General features: G+C 44.3%; 1 protein-coding gene and 1 pseudogene across 1 annotated transcript in view; one reads left to right on the forward strand and one right to left on the reverse strand.

Moving 5' to 3' along the window:
- MCM6 (minichromosome maintenance complex component 6) overlaps positions 1-5703 on the reverse strand; it is a 44775-nt gene extending 39072 nt beyond the window's left edge. Inside the window, exons 1-2 of the mRNA XM_053596305.1 lie at positions 5495-5703; positions 230-376 (exon numbers count right to left, since the gene is read on the reverse strand). Coding sequence (XP_053452280.1) covers positions 230-376; positions 5495-5601 — 254 coding nt within the window. The 5' untranslated portion in view covers positions 5602-5703. The remainder of the gene's footprint in view (positions 1-229; positions 377-5494) is intronic.
- Positions 5704-5897: 194 nt separating this feature from the next.
- Positions 5898-12420, forward strand: LOC128589623 (cofilin-1-like; annotated as a pseudogene).
- Positions 12421-21108: the final 8688 nt, after the last annotated feature.

Consider the following 21108-nt stretch of genomic DNA (forward strand, 5'->3'; position numbering starts at 1 on the left):
AAGTACTAGAATGCACATTTTAAAATACTTGTATATGAAAAAAATCCTGCTCCACAGAGGCCCACATTAAGTCTAGAGCAGGACTAAAATGACCATTGGTAGTATCAAAAGACCTCTCCTCAGAGGGAAATAACTATGATAGCTGCCTCACAGTAAGCACTTCAGTCAGAAGAGCTAGTTTTTCAGGTTCTAACACAGTTCAAAGTATAGAAGAGTCATACACCCATACCTATAGAACTCCTCTTGAATGGTGGTGGAAAGTTGCTGGTTAAATTGTTCCAGGTCCATAAAACTCACAACCAAAGTGTTTCTTTCAGGACGAATTAGCTCCTCTGCTAACTGCAAGTACTTAATTTCTCCATCACTGCTCTGGAACCTGTGGATACATGCAAGTCAGACTAAACAGAGGAAACAGAAAGGAATCCAAATGCCTGATAATTCAGTGTATTGGTTAAAGATGGTCAGCGAGATCCATGTTTAGTAGTTCTGTAACTTGGGGCAAATTATTTATTCCCTATGAACATCTCTTTTTTTTTTGTAGAGACAGTCTCACTTTATGGCCCTCGGTAGAGTGCCGTGGCCTCACACAGCTCACAGCAACCTCCAACTCCTGGGCTTAAGCGATTCTTTTGCCTCAGCCTCCCAAGTAGCTGGGACTACAGGCGCCCGCCACAGTGCCCAGCTATTTTTTGGTTGCAGTTTGGCTGGGGCTGGGTTCGAACCCGCCACCCTAGGTATATGGGGCCGGCGCCCTACCGACTGAGCCACAGGCACCGCCCTGAACATCTCTTTTTTAAAGAGAGACAAAGATCGTGACATCACTGTATTTTATAAAATTGCCACGAAGATTAAATGAGAGAATGCCTACAGAAAAATTTGCACAGTATGTGGAATACAGCAAAAATGTCTTTTTTTCGAGATAGTCTCACTCAGTCACCCTGGGGTTGAGTGCCATGGTATTATCTATAGCTCACAGCAACCTCAAACTCTTGGGCTCAAGTGATCCTCTTGCCTCAGCCTCCCAAGTAGCTGGGACTATACAGATGCCCCACCATGCCCGGCTATATTTTAGAAACGGGATCATGCGCTTGGTTCAGGCTGGTCTAGAACTCCTGAGCTCAAGCAATCTGCCTGCCTTGGCCTCCCAGAGCGCTGGGATTAGTGTTTTTTGGATTTTAAACTAAATTTCTTGATCTAACATTTTCTAAGCAATAAATACTAAGTGTTCTTTTATTATTATTATGTATAACTAAGATTGGGGCTCAGTGTCTGTAGCACAGTGGTTACAAAGCCAGCCATATGCATAGCGGCCGGCAGGTTTGAACCTGGACCAGGCCTGCTAAACAACAATGACAACTACAACAAAAAAACAGTTGGGCGTTGTGGTGGGCACCAGTAGTCCTACCTACTTGGGAGGCTGAGGCAAGAGAATCACTTAAGCCCAAGAGTCTGAGGTTGCTGTGAGCTGTGATGCCATAGCTGTCTACTGAGGGCAACATAGTGAGACTATGTATCAAAAAGAAAAAAAAATTAGATTGGAAAACGTGGGCAGTGCCTGTGGCTCAAAGGAGTAGGGTCCAGTCCCATATACTGGAGGCGGTGGGTTCAAACCCGGTCCAGGCCAAAAACTGCAAAAATAAATAAATAAAAAATTGGAAAATGTTAAGTTAAGAAATTTAGGCTAAAACCCAATGATTCAATTTCCATAGGGAAAAAACTGAAGGATTAGTCACAGATTTAAAAAGGAAGAATAAAAATAAGAACACACAGAAATGAAGTGCTTAACTGGCTGAGAACTCAGGAAAATGAAAACATACACTACATCAAGTTTTATTTTTATTTTATTTATTTATTTATTTTTTTTGTAGAGACAGAGTTTCACTGTACTGCCCTTGGGTAGAGTGCCGTGGCGTCACACGGCTCACAGCAACCTCTAACTCTTGGGCTTACACGATTCTCTTGCCTCAGCCTCCCAAGCAGCTGGGACTACAGGCGCCCGCCATAACGCCCGGCTATTTTTTCGTTGCAGTTTGGCCGGGGCTGGGTTTGAACCCGCCACCTTCGGCATATGGGGCCGGCGCCCTACTCACTGAGCCACAGGCGCCGCCCTATTTTATTTTTTGAGAGTCTTACTTTGTCACCCTGGGTAGAGTGCCATGGCATCATCATAGCACAGTGGTTACAGCAACCCCAAACTCTTGGGTTTGAGAGATCCTCTTTTTTTTTTTGGTAGAGACAGTCTCACTGTACCGCCCTCGGTAGAGTGCTGTGGCGTCACACGGCTCACAGCAACCTCTAACTCTTGGGCTTACGCGATTCTCTTGCCTCAGCCTCCCGAGCAGCTGGGACTACAGGCGCCCACCACAACACCCGGCTATTTTTTTGTTGCAGTTTGGCCGGGGCTGGGTTTGAACCTGCCACCCTCAGCATATGGGGCCGGTGCCCTACTCACTGAGCCACAGGCGCCGCCCCGAGAGATCCTCTTGCCTCAACCTCCTGAGTAGCTGGGACTACAGGCTCCTGCCACCGTAACCTGCTAGTCCCCGCCCCCCCATTTTCTAAGTAGAGACTGGGGTCTCACTGTTGCTCAGGCTGGTCTCGAATTCCAGAGCTCAAGCAATCTACCTGCCTCAGCCTCCCAGAGTACTAGGATTATAGCTGTGAGCCACTGCTCCTGGCCTTTGGTATTTTCTTTCTTTTTCAAAAGGCCAGAGGTGCGTGGCTGCCTGAGTTCAGGAGTTCTAGACCAGCCTGAGCAAAAGCGAGACCTAGAAACACAGAGCCAAGAGGCTCACTTGAGCCCAAGAGTTGGAGGTTGCTGTGTGCTATGATGTCATAATACTCTACCCAGGGTGATAGCTGGGGACTCTGTCTCAAAAAATAAAAGGCCAAACAGAATATCATATAAACAACTTAGTTTCTGTTCTTTTAACATAATATACTGACTAGTTTTGAGGAAAAAAAAAAACAAAACAGCATGCTCTTCTAAATATTAAACGTCTACATGCAAAGCACTGACAAAGGCACCTGAAGCTGAAAATGGCAGTGTTGTCCCCACCTTAGGGTTGACAATATACTTGGTCTAGAGAGAATATAAACAAGACAGGTAATAAAGATGTTCCTACTAACAGGTAGTATATGAAATGTGGTAGGGTAATATAAACTAATTCTGCTTACAGGAAGAAAACAGAATCATATATATGAAAGGTGGCACTGGAATTTAGCCTCTGAAAGAGATAAAAGCTAAAAAAAAAAAAAAAAGAGATAAAAGCTTCAAAAAAACAAAACAAAAAAAAAAACAAACTAGGTGGTGGAGAGAATGATTAAAGATGTTTCCAAGTATATAGCCAAGTCGGAGAAAGAATGGGAAGAGTGTAGATGATCACTGAGGCTGGTTTCAGAATATGAAACTGCAAAGAGGAAGAATTTGAACTTTATATCAAATTAAAGTTGCTTTTATGAAAGGGTGTTGGCATATGAAAAAAAGTATAGGGACTATTTGTCTTATATATCATCATCCCTAGCATCTAGCAGCAACGAGGTAAAGTGAAGGCCCTTACATTATTTGTTGAAGCATTTATTGAGGACTTTTATAATGTGATGTGGTGGCTAGGAGGGGCTAAGGCTAGGATTTATGTTCCAGATGAAGTGGCTGATAGTAAAGATATAAGAAGTCATAAAGGAAACATAAGGGAAGAAAGGATTTGTGCTACCCAAAAACATTTCACAAAGGTATAAGACTTTAGCTGGGTTTTGAAGGATGAGCAGCTGTTGGGCAAAGAATAACATTGCCAGAGGTAGGGGAATAAAAATTAAATTATGGTTTTAAGTACATCAAAATTTCATAGGACAGCAGCACTATCCACAAAAGCCAAAAGGTGGAAGCAACCCATGCCCGCTGACCACTGACAGATGGATAAGCAAAACAATATGCCAATATTTATACAGTTCAAATGTCACCAATTGGAAAATCTGAAACTTTTTGAGTGTTAACATGATTCTCAACAAAATACTCACTGGAGTATTCTGGATTAGGCATGCAAGTGGGGGGTACAGAGGGTGCCCAAAAAATGTATACACATTTTAAGAAAGGAAAAAACTGTATTAAAATTGTAATACTCAATATATACCAATAATGTCTGTTATCTTGTATATCATATCTTGTATCTATTGTAATGGCAGAAGTCAAACATGAAGTATTACAATTTTAATAGGTTTTCCCTTTCTTAAAATGTGTATATATTTTTAGGCACCCTCTGTATAATGCAAATATTCCAAAATATGAAACATTTCTGGTCCCAAGCATTTTAGAAAAGGGATACTCAACCTGTACATGCAATGTGATTTTATTTAGCCTTAAAAAGGAAAAATTCTGACCCACGCTACAGCACAGGTGAGCCCTGAAGACATTATGCTAGGTGAAACAAGCTAGACACAAAAGGACAAACCTCTTGATTCCACTTGCATGAAGTACCTGGAGTAGTCAAACCCAAAGTGACAATAAGAATGGGGGTGGCTGGGGAAAGGAAAACGGAGTTATTTAGAGCTTACAAGGCATGGAGTCTCCGTTTGGAAAGGAGGAGGAGGAGGAATTCTAGAGATGGGGGGTGGCAGCTGCACAAGGTGAATACGCTTATGCCACTTAACTGCACACTTAAAAATGGTTAGAATGGTAAATTTTCGCAATGTATGTTTTACCACAATAAAAACAAGAATTTCATAATGCACTTCAAAGTGTTTACACTTCATCCTGGAGGCAGCAGAGTTCATTATCATAAGGGAGAGCAGTGATATATCTGTGCTAAGTAACCAGCGAATGGAACACGACAGGGACGGGGGTTCTTGAGATGCGGGAGCCTAGAAGGAGACTGAAAAATGGAGAGTGGAAGGGAAGGGAAGCCATGGAGGGAGGGAGGGAGAGAGGAACAGGGCTATGTTCGGCATGGCAGGGCTCCCCCACGTCCGAGAAGCTAGCAGACCACAACGTTCCCGCTCAAACTTTCACTCAAACGGGCTCCAAGAGACGCCCGGGCCCCGCGCGCCGGGCTCCGGTCCAGTTCCACCAGGATTTGCCCGGATTCAAAGCCAGCTCCGCCTCCTGCTTACCCCGCTGCGCCGAGTGGCCCGGCCTGGGTCACTCACCCTCACCGGGCCTCGGTTTCCGCGAGAGCTCGGGGAAGTGCCGCCACCGGCCTCACAGGTCGTGAGCGTTAAGCGTCAGAAGCAAAGCGCTGACCACAGGGCACTGGGCACAAGAGCTCGGGGGCGGGGGGCTCGAGATGGTTTTCACTCAAGAAACCAACCCGGCCTGTCCCAGACCCCTCCCGGCCGGCCAGGAACCTCACGATGGAGGTGGGAAAGGGAGCTCCTCCCGGGCACGCGCCCCTCGGTTCCCGAGCGCGCGCCGCCTACACTGCCCAGCTCCGCCGGAGACGGCGGGCTCGGGAGGCGGCAGCTGGGGAGCTGAGATGGGCCCGCGAGCTGGCCGACTTACTCTTCCAGGAAGTCTAAGAACAGTTTCTGGCATTTCTCGGCCACTTCGTCGCGAACCTCCAGGTGCTGGCTGCCGGCCCCCGGCTCCGCGGCCGCCGCGAGGTCCATAGCCGCCCAGAAGTGAAGGACCACCTCCGTCACGCTTGACCACGAGTCGCTCCTTTCCAGACTCTGCCGCTTTGCGCGCGCGGCTCCGGCTTCAGCCCCGCCTCCTCTCCCAACCGGGACGGCCGGAGCCAATCGTTGAGCGGGAGCGTGGGCCTTTCGCGCCAAACCTGCCCAATGAATGGCGGCTTCTCTCAGAACCCCTCCCACTAGGTGATTTCGCGCCAAATGCTAAGCCCTTCCCAAGGAGGCTAGAGTTCTGCCTATGCGCCTGCGTGGTGTAACCGTGTCCCGGTAGCTACTCAAAAACCTCAGATCCTTCTCCGGGTGATTTCTCTCTTTATCTTTCTCTTTTTTTATTTTTTTGAGACAGAGCTTCAGCTATCGTCCTGGGTAGAGTGTCGTGGCGTCATAGCTCACAGCACCCTCCAAATCTTGGGCTCAAGTGATCCTCTTGCGTCAGTTTTTCTATTTTTAGTAGAGACGGAGTCTCGCTTTTGTACAGGCTGGCCTCGAACTCCTGAGCTTCAGCAATCCACCTGCCTTGGCCTCCCAGAGTGCTAGGATTATGGGCGTGAGCTACTGCGCCGACCTCGGGTGGTTTTTCAGACGTTTTTCAAGTCATTCTACTGATATTAATTGGGTGATAAAGGAGTAAAGCTCGATGGAAGAAAAAAATGAGTAAGTTTCAAACTTTCTGCTTTTGCTGCCTAGTTGGAGAAAACAAGCTGCAAATTATTGGATAAAACCCTGTAAAAGAGTCAAAGAGATGTGTAAATTGTGCCTGGGGGAGTTGACAGAATTAATCTGGTGGTGTTGACCAAGGAAAGTCGGCGGAATATTTGATTAATCCCCTCCTAAAACGCACTCTTGGCTTGTGCGCTCCGGGTGTTCTCTCCCCCTCTTTGGCCATTTTTCCGTGACTTCATTTCACTTGGTATTTCTCCCATCTCTTTGGCCATTCCTGGTTAGCATCCTTTGTAGGCGCCTCTTCCACTACTCCCTTAAATGTCCTAGTTCCAGAGCTTTCTTCTCTAGGGTGAACACCTACACTCCCGTAATCACTGTGCTACGGGCGCCGGGCCCCTCCAAGAGCTTTAAAGAAACCCTGACCACTTCCATTTTTTGAGGCTTCCAGAATATTAAAGAGTTTAAGTGCCAGACAGGGTGGACAGAAGTTCAAGTATTCTTTGAACACAAACACTATACACAGGATATTTACAGGGTTTAACAAAAATGGTCATTGCTGGTGTACTGTAATGTATCTGTAGTGGTATTCCCTCTTTAGAGGCCCTGTATCCTTTAGCCCTTCACCAGGTCCAGAGTCTGCCTGCCTACTAGACATCACCACTTTGTATGTATTTAGGAATCTCTAATTCAGCAGTGCTTCCTGGGTGTTTGGTACCAGACCAAGGAGTCCATCTGCCTGTCACCCAAGCCAAACAACAGAGAAGTGGATGAGAAATCAAGTTTCACTTCTATGTACAGAAAAGCTAACAATTCCATAGAGCAGCAGGGATATCTCCTGAAAGAACTGCTCTGTCCTCCTGTTTCTTTTTGTTACTTTTTTATACTCTCACAGTACAAGTGTGGGAAAGGAATTCTAACCCTGACAGAAGTGCAGCCATTTTAGAAAATCAGGTTTTCTCTAGATTCTTGGAGTGCCTGAAGGCCAGATTTGCTGAAAACACCTTACCCATATCCTGACCCTAAAGATACACCCATAATCCGTATCCACTCAATTAGAGAAGGGTCCCAGGCAATATTCTGGGCTTTCTTCCCTATTTCAGCTGTGCTAATAAAGCTAATAAAAGGGAGCGGAGCTGAAACCTGGTCAGGCTCCATTCTCCTTTTCCTCCTCTAATACAGTCTTTCCTTGCCCCTGGACTGGCCTCCTCTCCTTTCTTGCAGACCCTCACTCTGTTTTGTTTTTATTTATTTTTTGAGACAGTCTCACTTTGTCATCCCTGGTAGAGTGCTATGGCATCACAGCTCACAGCAACCTCATACTCTTGGGCTTAAGGGATTCTCTTGTCTCAGTCTCCCAAGTAGCTGGGACTACAGGCGACCGCCACAATGCCTATGTTGTTGTTGTTGCAGTTGTCATTGTTGTTCAGCTGGCCCGCGCCGGGTTCGAACCCATCAACCTGGGGTATGTGGCCGGTGCCCTACCCACTGAGCTACAGGCCCCCCACACTCTGGTCTATGCCAGAACCTTTCAAAAAAGCAAGCATTAGTAATGTTATTAATCATCATAGTAATGTATACATTAAACAGATTCCTCCTCATAGGTTACCAGGTTACACAATATCTTCCTATCTTAAAGTGGTTATATCTTCAAGCATTTTTACTCTAGACTAAATTTATAGTAATCAATACTTCCCTGGGTGCACAGAGTGCCCTGGGTCCTTAATGGGTACATGGAGTCCCATTTATCTCTGACAGCAGGCCTTGGAAGTGAATAAACAATCTCCAGATGCCAACACATAGGCTCTTTTGGACTCTTATTTAGGATAACAGTGGCTGTTATCATATTCACAGTGTGGTGTAGTAAGAATGATCCACAAGGTATCTGGGAGTAGTTTACTAACCAGATTATATCTTGTCCTCTCAAAAGGCCTTACTCTTTACTGGTTTTCCTCTCCTCCCTCTTTCTCTTCTATCCTATTAATTAGAAACAACAACATGAGACAAGGGAATTGCTTGAACCCAAGAGTTTGAGGTTGCTGTGAGCTGTAATGTCACAGCACTCTACTGAAGGTGACAAAGTGGGACTCTCTCTTAAAAAAAAAAAATAACAACCCCCCAACAACACAATAACAAAACCTCCATACACAAAACCTCCTTCTTAGTCATTCTAGTTGAAGTCTCTAGGAGTCAAACTAGCCTTCCTTGTTGGCTGCCACTTACTGTGTAACTAAATGCTTTATAAAAAGCTGCCATCATTCATACATTCCCCTCAGCACCCGCTGAGAGCAGCATGGGCTTTTTTTTTTTTTTTAATTTTTGTTTGAATACGCCTATAGTCCCAGCTACTCAGGAGGCTGAGGCAAGAGAATTGCTTAAGCCCAGGATTTTGAGGTTGCTATGAGCTATGACGTCATGGCACTCTACCAAGAGTGACAAAGTGAGACTCTCAAAAAAAAAGATTTTTTGTTTGTTTCATGTTTCAATTTGTTTATTTTCTATTTATTTATTTTTTTGCAATTTTTGGCTGGGGCAGGGTTTGAACCCGCCACCTCTAGCATATGGGGCTGGCGCCCTACCCCTTTGAGCCACAGGCACCGCCCTGTTTCATTTTGTTTAATTACTTCAGAATAACTTGCATTCAGATCAGAAAAATGTTTCACTTAGTTCCAGCTGAACTGTTTGCAAATGCATCTTATTCTTTCTCTTTCTTTCTTTTTTTTTTTAGAGACAGAGTCTCACGCTGTTGCCCTTGATAGACTGCCGTTGTATCACAGTTACCTCAAACTCTTGGGCTTAAGTGATTCTCTTGCCTCGGCTTCCCAAGTAAGCTGGGACTACAGGAACCTGCCACAATGCCTGGCTATTTTTGTTGCAGTTGCCACTGCTGTTTTAGCTGGCCGAGGCTGCGTTTGAACCCACCACCCTCTGTATATGGGGCCAGTGCCCTACCCACTGAGCCACAGGTGCCACCCAGAAAATGCATCTTGTTCAGAGCCACCGGTCAGCAAACAAGTCTGTTATTCCTAGGATGTCTCCTGGGGGTGATGAACATATGATGGTCAACCCCATGGTGCGTGTACAGCTTGCCATAACTGCACAGAAAGAGTATGACTTTCCATGTCTTGAAGAATAAATAAGGTATGAAGTTTTCTTTGATAACAGATTTCTTTAGAAACATTCAAGAAATGTTTTATTTTCCTATCACTTTAAAAATACAAAGAATCCCCCGCAAGCTTTAGCATTCCAAATGATAAAGCCACATAGGCATTTTAAAGATTTCTTTTATATATGTATCTTTAGCCCCACCATATCATGTTGCCTTGTTAAATATTCTGGTGACAGTTTTAAAATTAAGATTAGCATTTTTTTTTTTTTTTTGGAGACAGAGCCTCAAGCTGTTGCCCTGGGTAGAGTGCTGTGGCATCACAGATCACAGCAACCTCCAGCTCCTGGGCTCAAGTGATTCTCTTGCCTCTGCCTCTCGCTAATAAGGTCTTTCCTTGCCCCTGGATTGGCCTTCTCTCCTTTCTTTCTTTTTTTTTTTTTTGTGGTTTTTGGCCAGGGCTAGGTTTGAACCCACCACCTCCGGCATATGGGACCGGCGCCCTACTCCTTGAGCCACAGGCGCCACCCCCTTCTCTCCTTTCTTGCAGACCCTTACTCTGTTTTGTTTTTATTTATTTTTTGAGACAGTCTCACTTTGTCATCCCTGGTAGATTGCCATGGCATCACAGCTCACAGCAACCTCATACTCTTGGGCTAAAGGGATTCTCTTGTCTCAGCCTCCCAAGTAGCTGGGACTACAGGTGCCCACCACAATGCCTGGCTGTTTTTTGGTTGCGTCATTGTTTGGTGGGGCTGGGCTGGATTCGAACCCACCAGCTCAGGTGTATGTGGCTGGTGCGTTAGCCGCTTGAGCCCCAGGCGTTGAGCCTAAAATTAGCATTTTAAAGCTTCTCACAACTGGAAAGTTCAATTGAGGGTGATTCTGAAGGAAGCTGGATATGTGGAGGCTATGGCCAATAACCAGTCAGCAGCACTAAAGCTGAGTGAGGATGTCATTAGCTATCTGTAGTTGGATCCAGTGACAGTCCAGATGCAGGAGTCTGTTAGGACGTAAAGCAGATTCTGAGTTACTCTATTTTAAAAAGACTGTAACAGCTAATTTTACTTAACTCTAGAAACTTGTCTCTAATCAACAATTTCTTCTTCTTTTTTTTTTTTTTGCAGTTTTTGGCTGGGGCTGGGTTTGAACCTACCATCTTTGGCATATGGGGCCAGTACCCTACTCCTTTGAGCCACAGGCGCCACTCTCAACAATTTCTTAATATGAATTGCTGTGTGATCAACTCTTCTATGTAGAAACAGATTTAAAGGGACCTCATACATATCTGGCTGGATGCAGTGGCTCACACCTGTAATTCTAGCACTCTGGGAGGCCAAGGCCGTGGGTTACTTGGGCTCAGACAAGCCTGAGCAAGAGTGAGATCCTGTCTCTACTAAAAATATAAAAACTAGGTTCAGTTGGATCCTGGCAGCGGTGGCAGTGGCTGTCCTCTTGCTTCTCCTTGTCATTACCCTTTTGCTTTCACAAACATGGTGTCTGGTGTGGCTGTCTCTGATGGCATTATTAAGGTATTCAATGACATGAAGGAGTGCAAGTCTTCAACACCAGAGGAGTTGAAGACGTGCAAGAAGGCAGTGCTCTCTGCCTGACTGTGGACAAGAACATTACTGTAGAGGAGGGCAAGGAGATCCTGGTAGGTGATGTGGGCCAGACTGTTGACCACCCCTATGCCACCTTTGTCAAGATGCTTCCAGACAAGGACTGGCCCTATGTCCTCTATGATGTGACCTATGAGAACAAGGAGAGCTAGAAGGAGGACCTGGTGTTTATCTTTTGGGCTCCTGAGTGTGCATCCCTTAAGAACAAAATGATTTATGCCAGCCCCAAGGGTGCCATCAAGAAGCTGATAGGGATCAAGCATGAATTAAAAGCAAACTGCCAGGAGAAGGTCAAGGACCAATACACCCTGGCAGAGTAGCTGGTGGGGGGGCAGCGCTGTCATCTCCCTGGAGGGTAAGCCTTTGTGAGCTCCCTACCTGGAGCATCTGGCAGCCCCAGAGCTGCCCCTGAGGGTTGCAGGCTGCCCCCTTCCTGCCAAACCAGAGGGGTTGGGGGAATCCCAGCAGGGGGAGGGTAATCACTTTACTCAAGTTGCCAAATAGCCCCCCACCCCTGGATTTTTCTCCTCCCTCCATCCCAGACAGTTCTGTCCTTCCCAAACTACTTTTGATCTTTTTTTTTTTTTTTTGCTTTAAATCATAGCTGTGTACATTAATGCGAACATGGGGCACCATACACTGGTTTTATAGACCATTTGACACATTTTCATCACACTGGTTAATATAGCCTTCCTGGCATTTTCTTAGTTATTGTGTTAAGACATTTACATTCTACATTTACTAAGTTTCACATATACCCTTGTAAGATTCATCGCAGGTGTAATCCCACCAATCACTCTCCCCCCGCCCCCTTCCCCCCCCCCCAGTCCCTTTCTCCTTTGCCCCTATTCTTTTTTTTTTTTTTTTGTAGAGACAGAGTCTCACTGTACCGCCCTGGGGTAGAGTGCCGTGGCGTCACACAGCTCACAGCAACCTCTAACTCTTGGGCTTCCGCGATTCTCTTGCCTCAGCCTCCCAAGCAGCTGGGACTACAGGCGCCCGCCAGAACGCCTGGCTATTTTTTTGTTGCAGTTTGGCCGGGGCTGGGTTTGAACCCGCCACCCTCGGCATATGGGGCCGGCGCCCTACTCACTGAGCCACAGGCGCCGCCCCTTTGCCCCTATTCTTAGGTTATAACTGGGTTATAGCTTTCATGTGAAAGCCATAAATTAGTTTCATAGTAGGGCTGACTACATTGGGTACTTTTTCTTCCATTCTTGAGATACTTTACTAAGAAGACTATGTTCCAGCTCCATCCATGTAAACATGAAAGAGGTAAAGTCTCCACCTTTCTTTAAGGCTGCATAATATTCCATGGTGTCCATATACCACAATTTATTAATCCATTCGTGGATCGATGGACACTTGGGCTTTTTCCATGACTTAGCAGTTATGAATTGGGCTGCAATAAACGTTCTGGTACAAATATCTTTGTTATGATGTGATTTTTGGTCTTCTGGGTATATGCCTAGTAGAGGAATTATAGGATTGAATGGCAGATCTATTTTTAGATCTCTAAGTGTTCTCCAAACATCTTTCCAAAAGGAATGTATTAATTTGCATTCCCACCAGCAGTGTAGAAGTGTTTCTTTTTCTCCACATTCACACCAACATCTCTGGTCTTGGGATTTTGTGATATGGGCTAATCTTATTGGAGTTAGATGATATCTCAAAGTAGTTTTGATTTGCATTTCTCTGATGATTAAAGATAATGAGCATTTTTTCATATGTCTGTAGGCCATGGGCCTGTCTTCTTCAGAGAAGTTTCTCTTCAAGTCCCTTGCCCAGCCTGGGATGGGATCACTTGTTCTTTTCTTGCTTATACGTTTTGAGTTCTCTGTGAATTCTGGTTATTAAACCTTTGTCGGAAACATAACCTGCAAATATCTTCTCCCATTCTGATGGCTGTTTGCTTGCTTTACTTGCTGTGTTCTTGGCTGTGCAGAAGCTTTTTAAGTTTGATCAGGTCCCAGTAGTGTATTTTTGAAGCTGCTTCAATTGCCCGGGGAGGTCCTCCTCATAAAATACTCACCCAGACCGATTTCTTCAAGGGTTTTCCCTGCACTCTTTTCTAGTATTTTTATAGTTTCATGTCTTAAGTTTAAATCTTTAATCCAGTGAGAGTCTGTCTTAGTTAATGGTGAAAGGTGTGGGTCCAGTTTCAGTCTTCTACAGGTTGCCAGCCAGCTCACCCAGCACCATTTGTTAAATAGGGAATCTTTTCCCCACTGAATGTTTTTAATTGGCTTGTCAAAGATCAAATAACAGAAAGTAGCTGGTTTCATCCCTTTCTCTATTCTGTTCCAGACATCTATTTCTCTGTTTTTGTGCCAGTACCGTGCTGTTTTGATCACTATCGATTTATAGTATAGTCTGAGGTCTGGTAGTGTGATTCCTCCTGCTTTGTTTTTATTTCTGAGCAATTTCTTGGCTATTGGAGGTTTTTTCTGAATCCATATAAAATGAAGTATTATTTTTTCAGGGTCTTTGAAGTATGACAGTGGAGCTTTAATAGGGATTGCATTAAAATTGTATATTGCTTTGGGTAGTGTGGACATTTTAACAATGTTGATTCTTCCCAGCCATGAGCATGGTATGTTTTTCCATTTGTTAACATTTTCAGCTATTTCTTTTCTTTTTTTTTTTTTTTTATTTTTTTATTTTTTTTGTAGAGACAGAGTCTCACTTTATGGCCCTCAGTAGAGTGCCATGGCCTCACACAGCTCACAGCAACCTCCAACTCCTGGGCTTAAGCGATTCTCTTGCCTCAGCCTCCCGAGTAGCTGGGACTACAGGCGCCCGCCACAACGCCCGGCTATTTTTTGGTTGCAGTTTGGCCGGGGCCGGGTTTGAACCCGCCACCCTCGGTATATGGGGCCGGCGCCTTACCGACTGAGCCACAGGCGCCGCCCAGCTATTTCTTTTCTTAGTTTCATCGTTCTCTTTATAGAGATCTTTCACATCCTTTGTTAGATAAACTCCCAAATATTTCATCTTCTTTGGCACTACTGTGAATGGAATAGAGTCCTTAACTGTTTTTTCGCTTGACTATTGTTGGTATATATGAAGGCTACCATTTTATGAATGTTGATTTTGTAACCTGAGATGCTGCTGTATTCCTTGATCACTTCTAAGAGTTTTGTACTAGAACCACTGGTGTTTTCCAGATATACAGTCATATCATCTGTGAAGAGGGAAAGTTTGATCTCTTCTCACCCTATATGGATACCTTTGATCGCCTTTTCTTCCCTAATTGTGGTGGCTAAAACTTCCATTACAATGTTAAAGAGCAGTGGAGACAATGGGCAGCCTTGTCTGGTTCCTGATCTGAGTGGAAATGATTTCAGTTTAACTCCATTCAATATGATACTGGCTGTGGGTTTGCTGTAGATTGCCTCTATCAGTTTAAGAAATGTCCCTTCTCAGAGAGGGGGAAGGAGGGAGAGGGGTGGGGCCTTGGCGTGTTCCACACCTTCTGGGGGCAAGACATGATTGCAAGAGGGACTTTACCTAACAAATGCAATCAGTGTAACCTGGCTTATTGTACCCTCAATGAATCCCCAACAATAAAAAAAAAAAAAGAAAAAATATCCCTTCTATACCAATTTTCTTAAGTGTTCTGATCATGAAGGAATGCTGGATATTATTGAAAGCTTTTTCTGCATCAATTGAGAGTCATATGGTCTTTGTTTTTTAATATGTTTATGTGCTGAATTATAATTATAGATTTATGTATATTGAACCAGCCTTGAGACCCTGGGATAAAACCTACATAGTCATGATGTATAATTTGTTTCATGTGTTGCTGGATTCTGTTTGTTAGGATCTTGTTGAATATTTTTGGTCTATATTCATTAGTGATATTGGTCTATAATTTTCTTGTTGGGTCTTTTCCTGGTTTGGGGATCAGGGTGATGTTTGCTTCATAGAACGTGTTGGGTAGTCTTCCTTCGTTTTCTACATTTTGGAACAGGTTGAGTAATATAGGTACTAGTTCCTCTTTAAAGGTTTGGTAGAATTCTGACGTGAAGCCATCTGGTCCTGGGCTTTTCTTTTTAGGGAGATTTTGTATGGTTGATAGTATTTCAGAACTTGATATGGGCCTGTTCAACATTTCCACTTGATTCTGGCTAAGTCTTGGAAGGTGACATGCTTCCAAGTATTGGTCAATTTCCTTCAGATTTTCTTTTTCTTTTTTTTTTTTTAGAGACAGAGTCTCACTTTATGGCCCTTGGTAGAGTGCCGTGGCATCACACAGCTCACAGCAACCTCCAGCTCCTGGGCTTAAGCGATTCTCTGCCTCAGCCTCCCGAGTAGCTGGGACTACAGGTGCCCGCCATAGCACCTGGCTATTTTTTTTTTTTGTTGTTGCAGTTTGGCCAGGGCTGGGTTTGAACCCACCACTCTCGGCATATGGGGCTGGCACCCTACTCACTGAGCCACAGGCGCCGCCCTTCCTTCAGATTTTCATATTTCTGAGAATAAAGTTTCTTGTAATATTCATTAAGGATTTTTTGAATTTGTGAGGAGTCTGTTGTTATTTTGTCTTTGTTGTTTCTGATTGATGAGATTAGAGATTTTACTCTTTTTTTCCTGGTTAGGTTAGCCAAAGGTTTATCTATTTTATTGACCTTTTCGAAAAATCAACTTTTTGATTTATTGATCTGTTGTATAATTATTTTGTTTTCAATTTCATTTAATTCTGCTCTAATTTTGGTTATTTCTTTTCTTCTACTGAGTTTGGGGTTCCAGTTGCTTGAGATGTCCCATTAAGATGTTAATTTCCTCTCTTTCTGCTCTCTTGAGGAAGGCTTGCAGCTATAAATTTCCCTTTTAGGACTGCCTTTGTGGTATCCCAGAGGTTCTGATAATTTGTGTCTTCATTGTCGTTTTGTTCCAAAAATTTGGCAATTTCCTTCTCAATCTCATCTCTGACACGGCTATCATTCAGCATAAGGTTATTTAACTTTCATGTTTTTGTATGAGTATGCAAATTCCTGTTGTTTTTGAGCTCAACTTTTTTCCATGGTGGTCCAAGAAGATGCAAGGAATAATTTCTATTCCTTTAAATTTACTGAGGTTAGACTTGTGACCTAAAGTGTGATCGATTTTGGAGTATGTTCTGTGGGCTGATAAAAAGTTGTGTATTCAGTTTTGTTGGGATGAAATGTTCTGTAGATGTCTGCTAAATCCAAATGTTGGATGGTTAGTTTAAATCTAAAATTTCTTTGCTCAGCTTCTTATTAGAGGATTGATCCAACACTGTCAAAAGGAGTGTTGAAATCTGCAACTATTATGGAGCTGGAGGAAATCAAGTTGCTCATGTCTGTTAGAGTTTCTCTTATAAATTGAGGTGCATTCTGGTTGGGTGCATAGATATTAATAATTGAAATCTCATCATATTGAGTATTACCCTTAACAAATATGAAGTGACCATTGTTATCCTTCCCTACTTTTGTTGGTTTAAAGCCTATTGTATCTGCAAATAAAATTGCGACACCTGCTTTTTTCTTATTACCATTTGCCTGAAATATGGATGACCATCCTTTCACCCTGAGTCTATATTTGTCTTTTAAGGTAAGATGTGACTCTTGTATGCAGCAAATATCTGGTCTGAGTTTTTGTATCCAGTCAGCTAACTTATGCCTCTTTAGAGGACAGTTTAAGCTTCACATTAATGGAGAATATTGATAAGTCTGGTAAAATTTTGGGTATGGAGTTTTTCGAAAGTCCAGTGGACATTTTTAATCCTTTCGGCACTGTGGAAGTTGGAGTTTGATCAAAAGTATCTGAGTGAGTTTACTTTTCCGGTAGAGGATTGGGCTGGTCATTATGGAGGATAGGTATGAGAATATCCTGAAGAGCAGGTTTGGTTATGGCAAATTTCTTCAACTGTGAATGTCATTAAAGTATTTAATTTCTGCATCATAAATGAAACTCAGTTTAGCTGGACACAGGATCCGGGGTTGAAAGTTATTTTGCTTTAGGAGGTTAAAAGTTGATGACCACCCTCTTCTGGCTTGAAAAGTTTCAACAGAGAGATCTGCAGTCATTCTAATATTCTTCCCTTTATAGGTAATGCATTTCTTACGTGTGGCTGCTTTCAGAATTTTCTCCTTCATATTAACTTTAGTGAAGTTAATTATGATATGGCTGGGGGATGTCTTATTCTGATTGAGTCGTGCTGGGGTTCTGAAACTGTCTGCTATCTGAATTTCAGAATCTCTTGACATGTCTGGAAAATTCTCTTTTATAATTTCATGGAGAAGGGCCTCTGTGCCTAGTGAGGCCACTTCATCACTTTCAGGGATTCCAATGAGGCAGATATTAGCCTTTGAATTATCCCAGAGGTCTCTGAGAGAATGATCCGTTTTTGCTTTCCATTTTTCTTCCTATTTGAGAGTTTGGGAGTGTTCAAAGGCTTTGTCTTCAATGTCAGAAATCCTTTCTTCTGCTTCCTCTGCGCTGTTACTGAGGGATTCTACTATATTTTTCAGATCATTGAGGGCTGCAAATTCTTGCTTCAGTGCATCAAAATCTTTGGTGGTTTTGTTTTTAAATTCGTTAAATTTTTGAGACAACTTTTGAATTTCTCCTCGAATTTCTAATTCCGACTTTTGAATTGCTGCTCGAATTTCTAATTCCAAATTTTCCTCCATTTTATTTGTTTGCAATCCAAATTCTGAATTTGATTTCTGACATCTCGGCCAGCTGTTTATGAATGGGATCTTCAGTTACATGTGCCATATGTTTCCTTGGGGGTGTTGATCTATTCTGGTTATTCATGTTACCAGAGTTTTTCCGCTGATTCCGCCCCATGATTGTTTTACACCGTTTGATTTTTCCCCTGGAGCTTTGTGGAGGACCCGTACAGTGCTATGGCCTGAGAAACTGGGGACCTGTTTGGTGTGGTGGGGCTAAGTGGTTCTGTCTTAGCTGGTCTCTGTTCAACCCTAGTGAAAAAGTTACTCTGGGTTGAAGTCTCGGCTGTGGTGAAATACCAGCAATTAAGTCACTCCGCCCCCCACAGGCAACAATTGGAAAAGGAAAATCAAGTCTTCCTACAACCACCCACCCAGGGCACCACCTGAATAGTCCTCGGGCGATTGGCTCAGTTGAAAAGGTCCAAATCAATTGTCTCATTCAGTCCTGTCTCAGGTAGGAGAGTTTAAAAGGTCTCTGGCAACTAGATTGCAGGGGTCTGGTGACTATTCTGATATGGCTTGCTCCAGTGCTCTGTGGAGTCAGGAGGACCCACCCAGCAAATAGATCAGTCTGGGAACGTTGATGGCTCCTTCCCCACCTTGCACTGTCACACCCAGTCACTGATAGTCCCGCAGGGCTTTGACCCAGTTGCCTGTAGTGAATAGATACTCCAGGGGTTTGCACCTGCCTGAATCACAAGGAAATCTATTTCTGCTCAGCCACGCCACTGCGCTCTGCCTCTATCTAGCAGGGGAAGGTGAGGCCTGACAACCTCGGGCGCTTGATGGAGGCTGGTGGGTGTTCACTAAGTTCCGGCCCTGCCCCGATTGATGCTACTGACAGAACAGAACAACTTTGCGGAAATTTGTTTCTTTCCCTGCTAAATTCCTCTGCAGAAGAGAAGCTGGTTTGAGTTCCCAGAGCCTGGTGCCTCAGGCCTTGTCTTTGCTCCTGCAGGTTTGTATTCGGTTACCTGTCAGTTCTAGCCTCCTGTCTTCCTTTGTGTATAGGCTGACGATCTCCTGAGGGCCGGGTGTGTCTTATGCTCAGTAAAGCGGTCCTCTGGGTCAGCCCTGCCCTGGGAACTTTCCAGCTCTGCACCTGCGTTTTTAGTCCCTGTGCTCCATCCAGGCCGGTACCACCTCAGGCAAACCCTTTACTCATGGGGCCTATGTTTCTGTCCCAGATCTGTTCCATGGTGGTTGCCACCTGAGTAGATGCCTGGACTCCTCTGTTTGCCCAGGGAAACAGGGGATGTGGCTTCAGAATATCCGGGATTGAGCCCTATTGTTGCTAAAAAACAGCTGCTGCTCTGCACCTGGGGGCACTGCCGCTCCAATGTGGTTCCCTCTCAGCTGACCGTCCTCTCCTCACTCCTGTGCCTGAGTCAGCACTGACTAGCTGCAGTTTAGGCCCTGTCCAAACCCCTCGAGAAATCACCCAAGAATGGACTCCTAGGGGACAGGCCTCCAGACCTGAGAGTGAGAGTGGAGGGGAGTGCTGGGAGCTCAGAGTTGCAGGTAGAGAATATATACAGTTTTATGCCTGGCAGGAGAACGCTGTGGCACCCTAGTAGGGGAGGTAGGTCCAGTTTTTAGAGGGTATCCTATGGAGTGTAGTTTGAGGAACTTTGAACTCTGCTCGTTTGTTTGTGGGGCACTCTGAGCTGTTCTCATGGGGGAGGGGACTCCCGTCCGCTTGGTGATGGATTTTGTACCTTTTGTTTGTATCCTTGGGGTTGCAGCTCGCCTCAGCGGGGTTGATGTGTGTTCTTCAACCTTCTCTCTTGGTACAGCTCAAATCCACCTGGTTACTTGCTAAATTTATGTCCTTTAACTCTCCTTCTGGACAGGAGCCTCTGTGGAAAGCTGGCTTCAGTCAGCCATCTTGTCTCTGCCACTTTTGATCTTCTGATTCCTCTTGGGTTGAAGCAAACCAAGTTCTTCCCCTCCCCATGTACCTCAGGGTTTTTTTTTAAACAACATTCCTACACCTCACCTGTTGTATCCCTTCCCATGCTGCCAACTTCTAACTGCAATAGTGACTCTGTGCTTGTCTGTTTAGTTCTGTGTATAAATGTAGTATTGTAAAGATGATCCCTCCCTTTTCCCCCGGATGCAGCCACTCATGGAAGCAGGACCAGCAAAGGACCTTTGATTAAAAAAAAAAAATACACACAGACAAAATAGAAAAAATAGCCTGGCAATGTAGCAGGTGCCTGTCATCCCAGTAACTTGGGAGGCTGAGGCAAGAGAATACCTTGAGGGCAGTGCCTGTGGCTCAGTGGGAAAGGCACCGGCCCCATATACTGAGGGTGGTGGGTTCAAACCCAGGCCCAGCCAAATTGCAACAAAAAAATAGCTGGGCATTGTGGCGGGTACCTGTAGTCCTAGCTACTCGGGAGGCTGAGGCAAGAGAATTGCCTAAGCCCAAGGATTTGGAGGTTGCTGTGAGCTGTGATGCCACAGCACTCTACCGAGGGTTAATAAGTGAGACTCTATCTCAAAAAAAAAAAAAAAAAAAAAAATATATATATATATATGTATATATACCTTGAGCCTAAGATTTTGAGGTTGCTCTGAGCTATGATGCCATAGCACTCTACCCAGGGCGACATAGTGAGACTGTCCCCCCCCAATTTTTTTTTTTTGTAAAGACAGGGTGTTTAGTCCCAGCTACTCAGGATGCTGACACAAGAGCATCCCTTGAGTCCAGGAGTTCTGGGCTGTTGTGTGCTACGCTGATTGGATGTCCTCACTAAGTTCGGTATAAATATGGTGACCTACTGGGAGCAGGGAACTACCAGGTTGCCTAAGGAGGGGTGAACTGGCCCAGGTCATAAACAGAGGAAGTCAAAGCTCCTGTGCTGATCAGTAGTGGGGTCGTGCCTGTGAATAGCCACTGCACTCCAGCCTGGGCAACATAGTGAGACCGCATCTCTTAAAAAAAAAAGTAAAGACAGGGTCTCAAACTCCTGACTTCAAGTGATCCTCTGGCTTCACCCTCTCAAAGTGCTTGGATTATAGGTGTGAGCCATCACTACACTTGGCCAACTGGGACACTCTATAAAATGTTTTTAAATTTTGTTACACAGAAGGTCCATTTTGAACAGGATTCATTAAATCCCACCCACAAAAAACACAAAATTGCCAATTTGTGGCAAATGACCTTACCAATTCTCCCCTTTCACTACAAGATTAGCAGACCTTGGCAAGGCTATCCTGATTCAGCTAAAATATCTTCAGATCTACAAAGGATAAGGCTGTAGAGCTAAAACAAAAGGTCATTTGCTTCTAGCAATAATAGTACTAAACTCTTTGATAATTTTGAGAATAAAATGGCTAATGAAATCCCTATGGGAGTAGACAATATTGAACAATTAAAAAACAA

Source organism: Nycticebus coucang, chromosome 7 (assembly GCF_027406575.1).
Source record: "Nycticebus coucang isolate mNycCou1 chromosome 7, mNycCou1.pri, whole genome shotgun sequence".
Classification (NCBI taxonomy): Eukaryota; Metazoa; Chordata; class Mammalia; order Primates; family Lorisidae; genus Nycticebus; species Nycticebus coucang.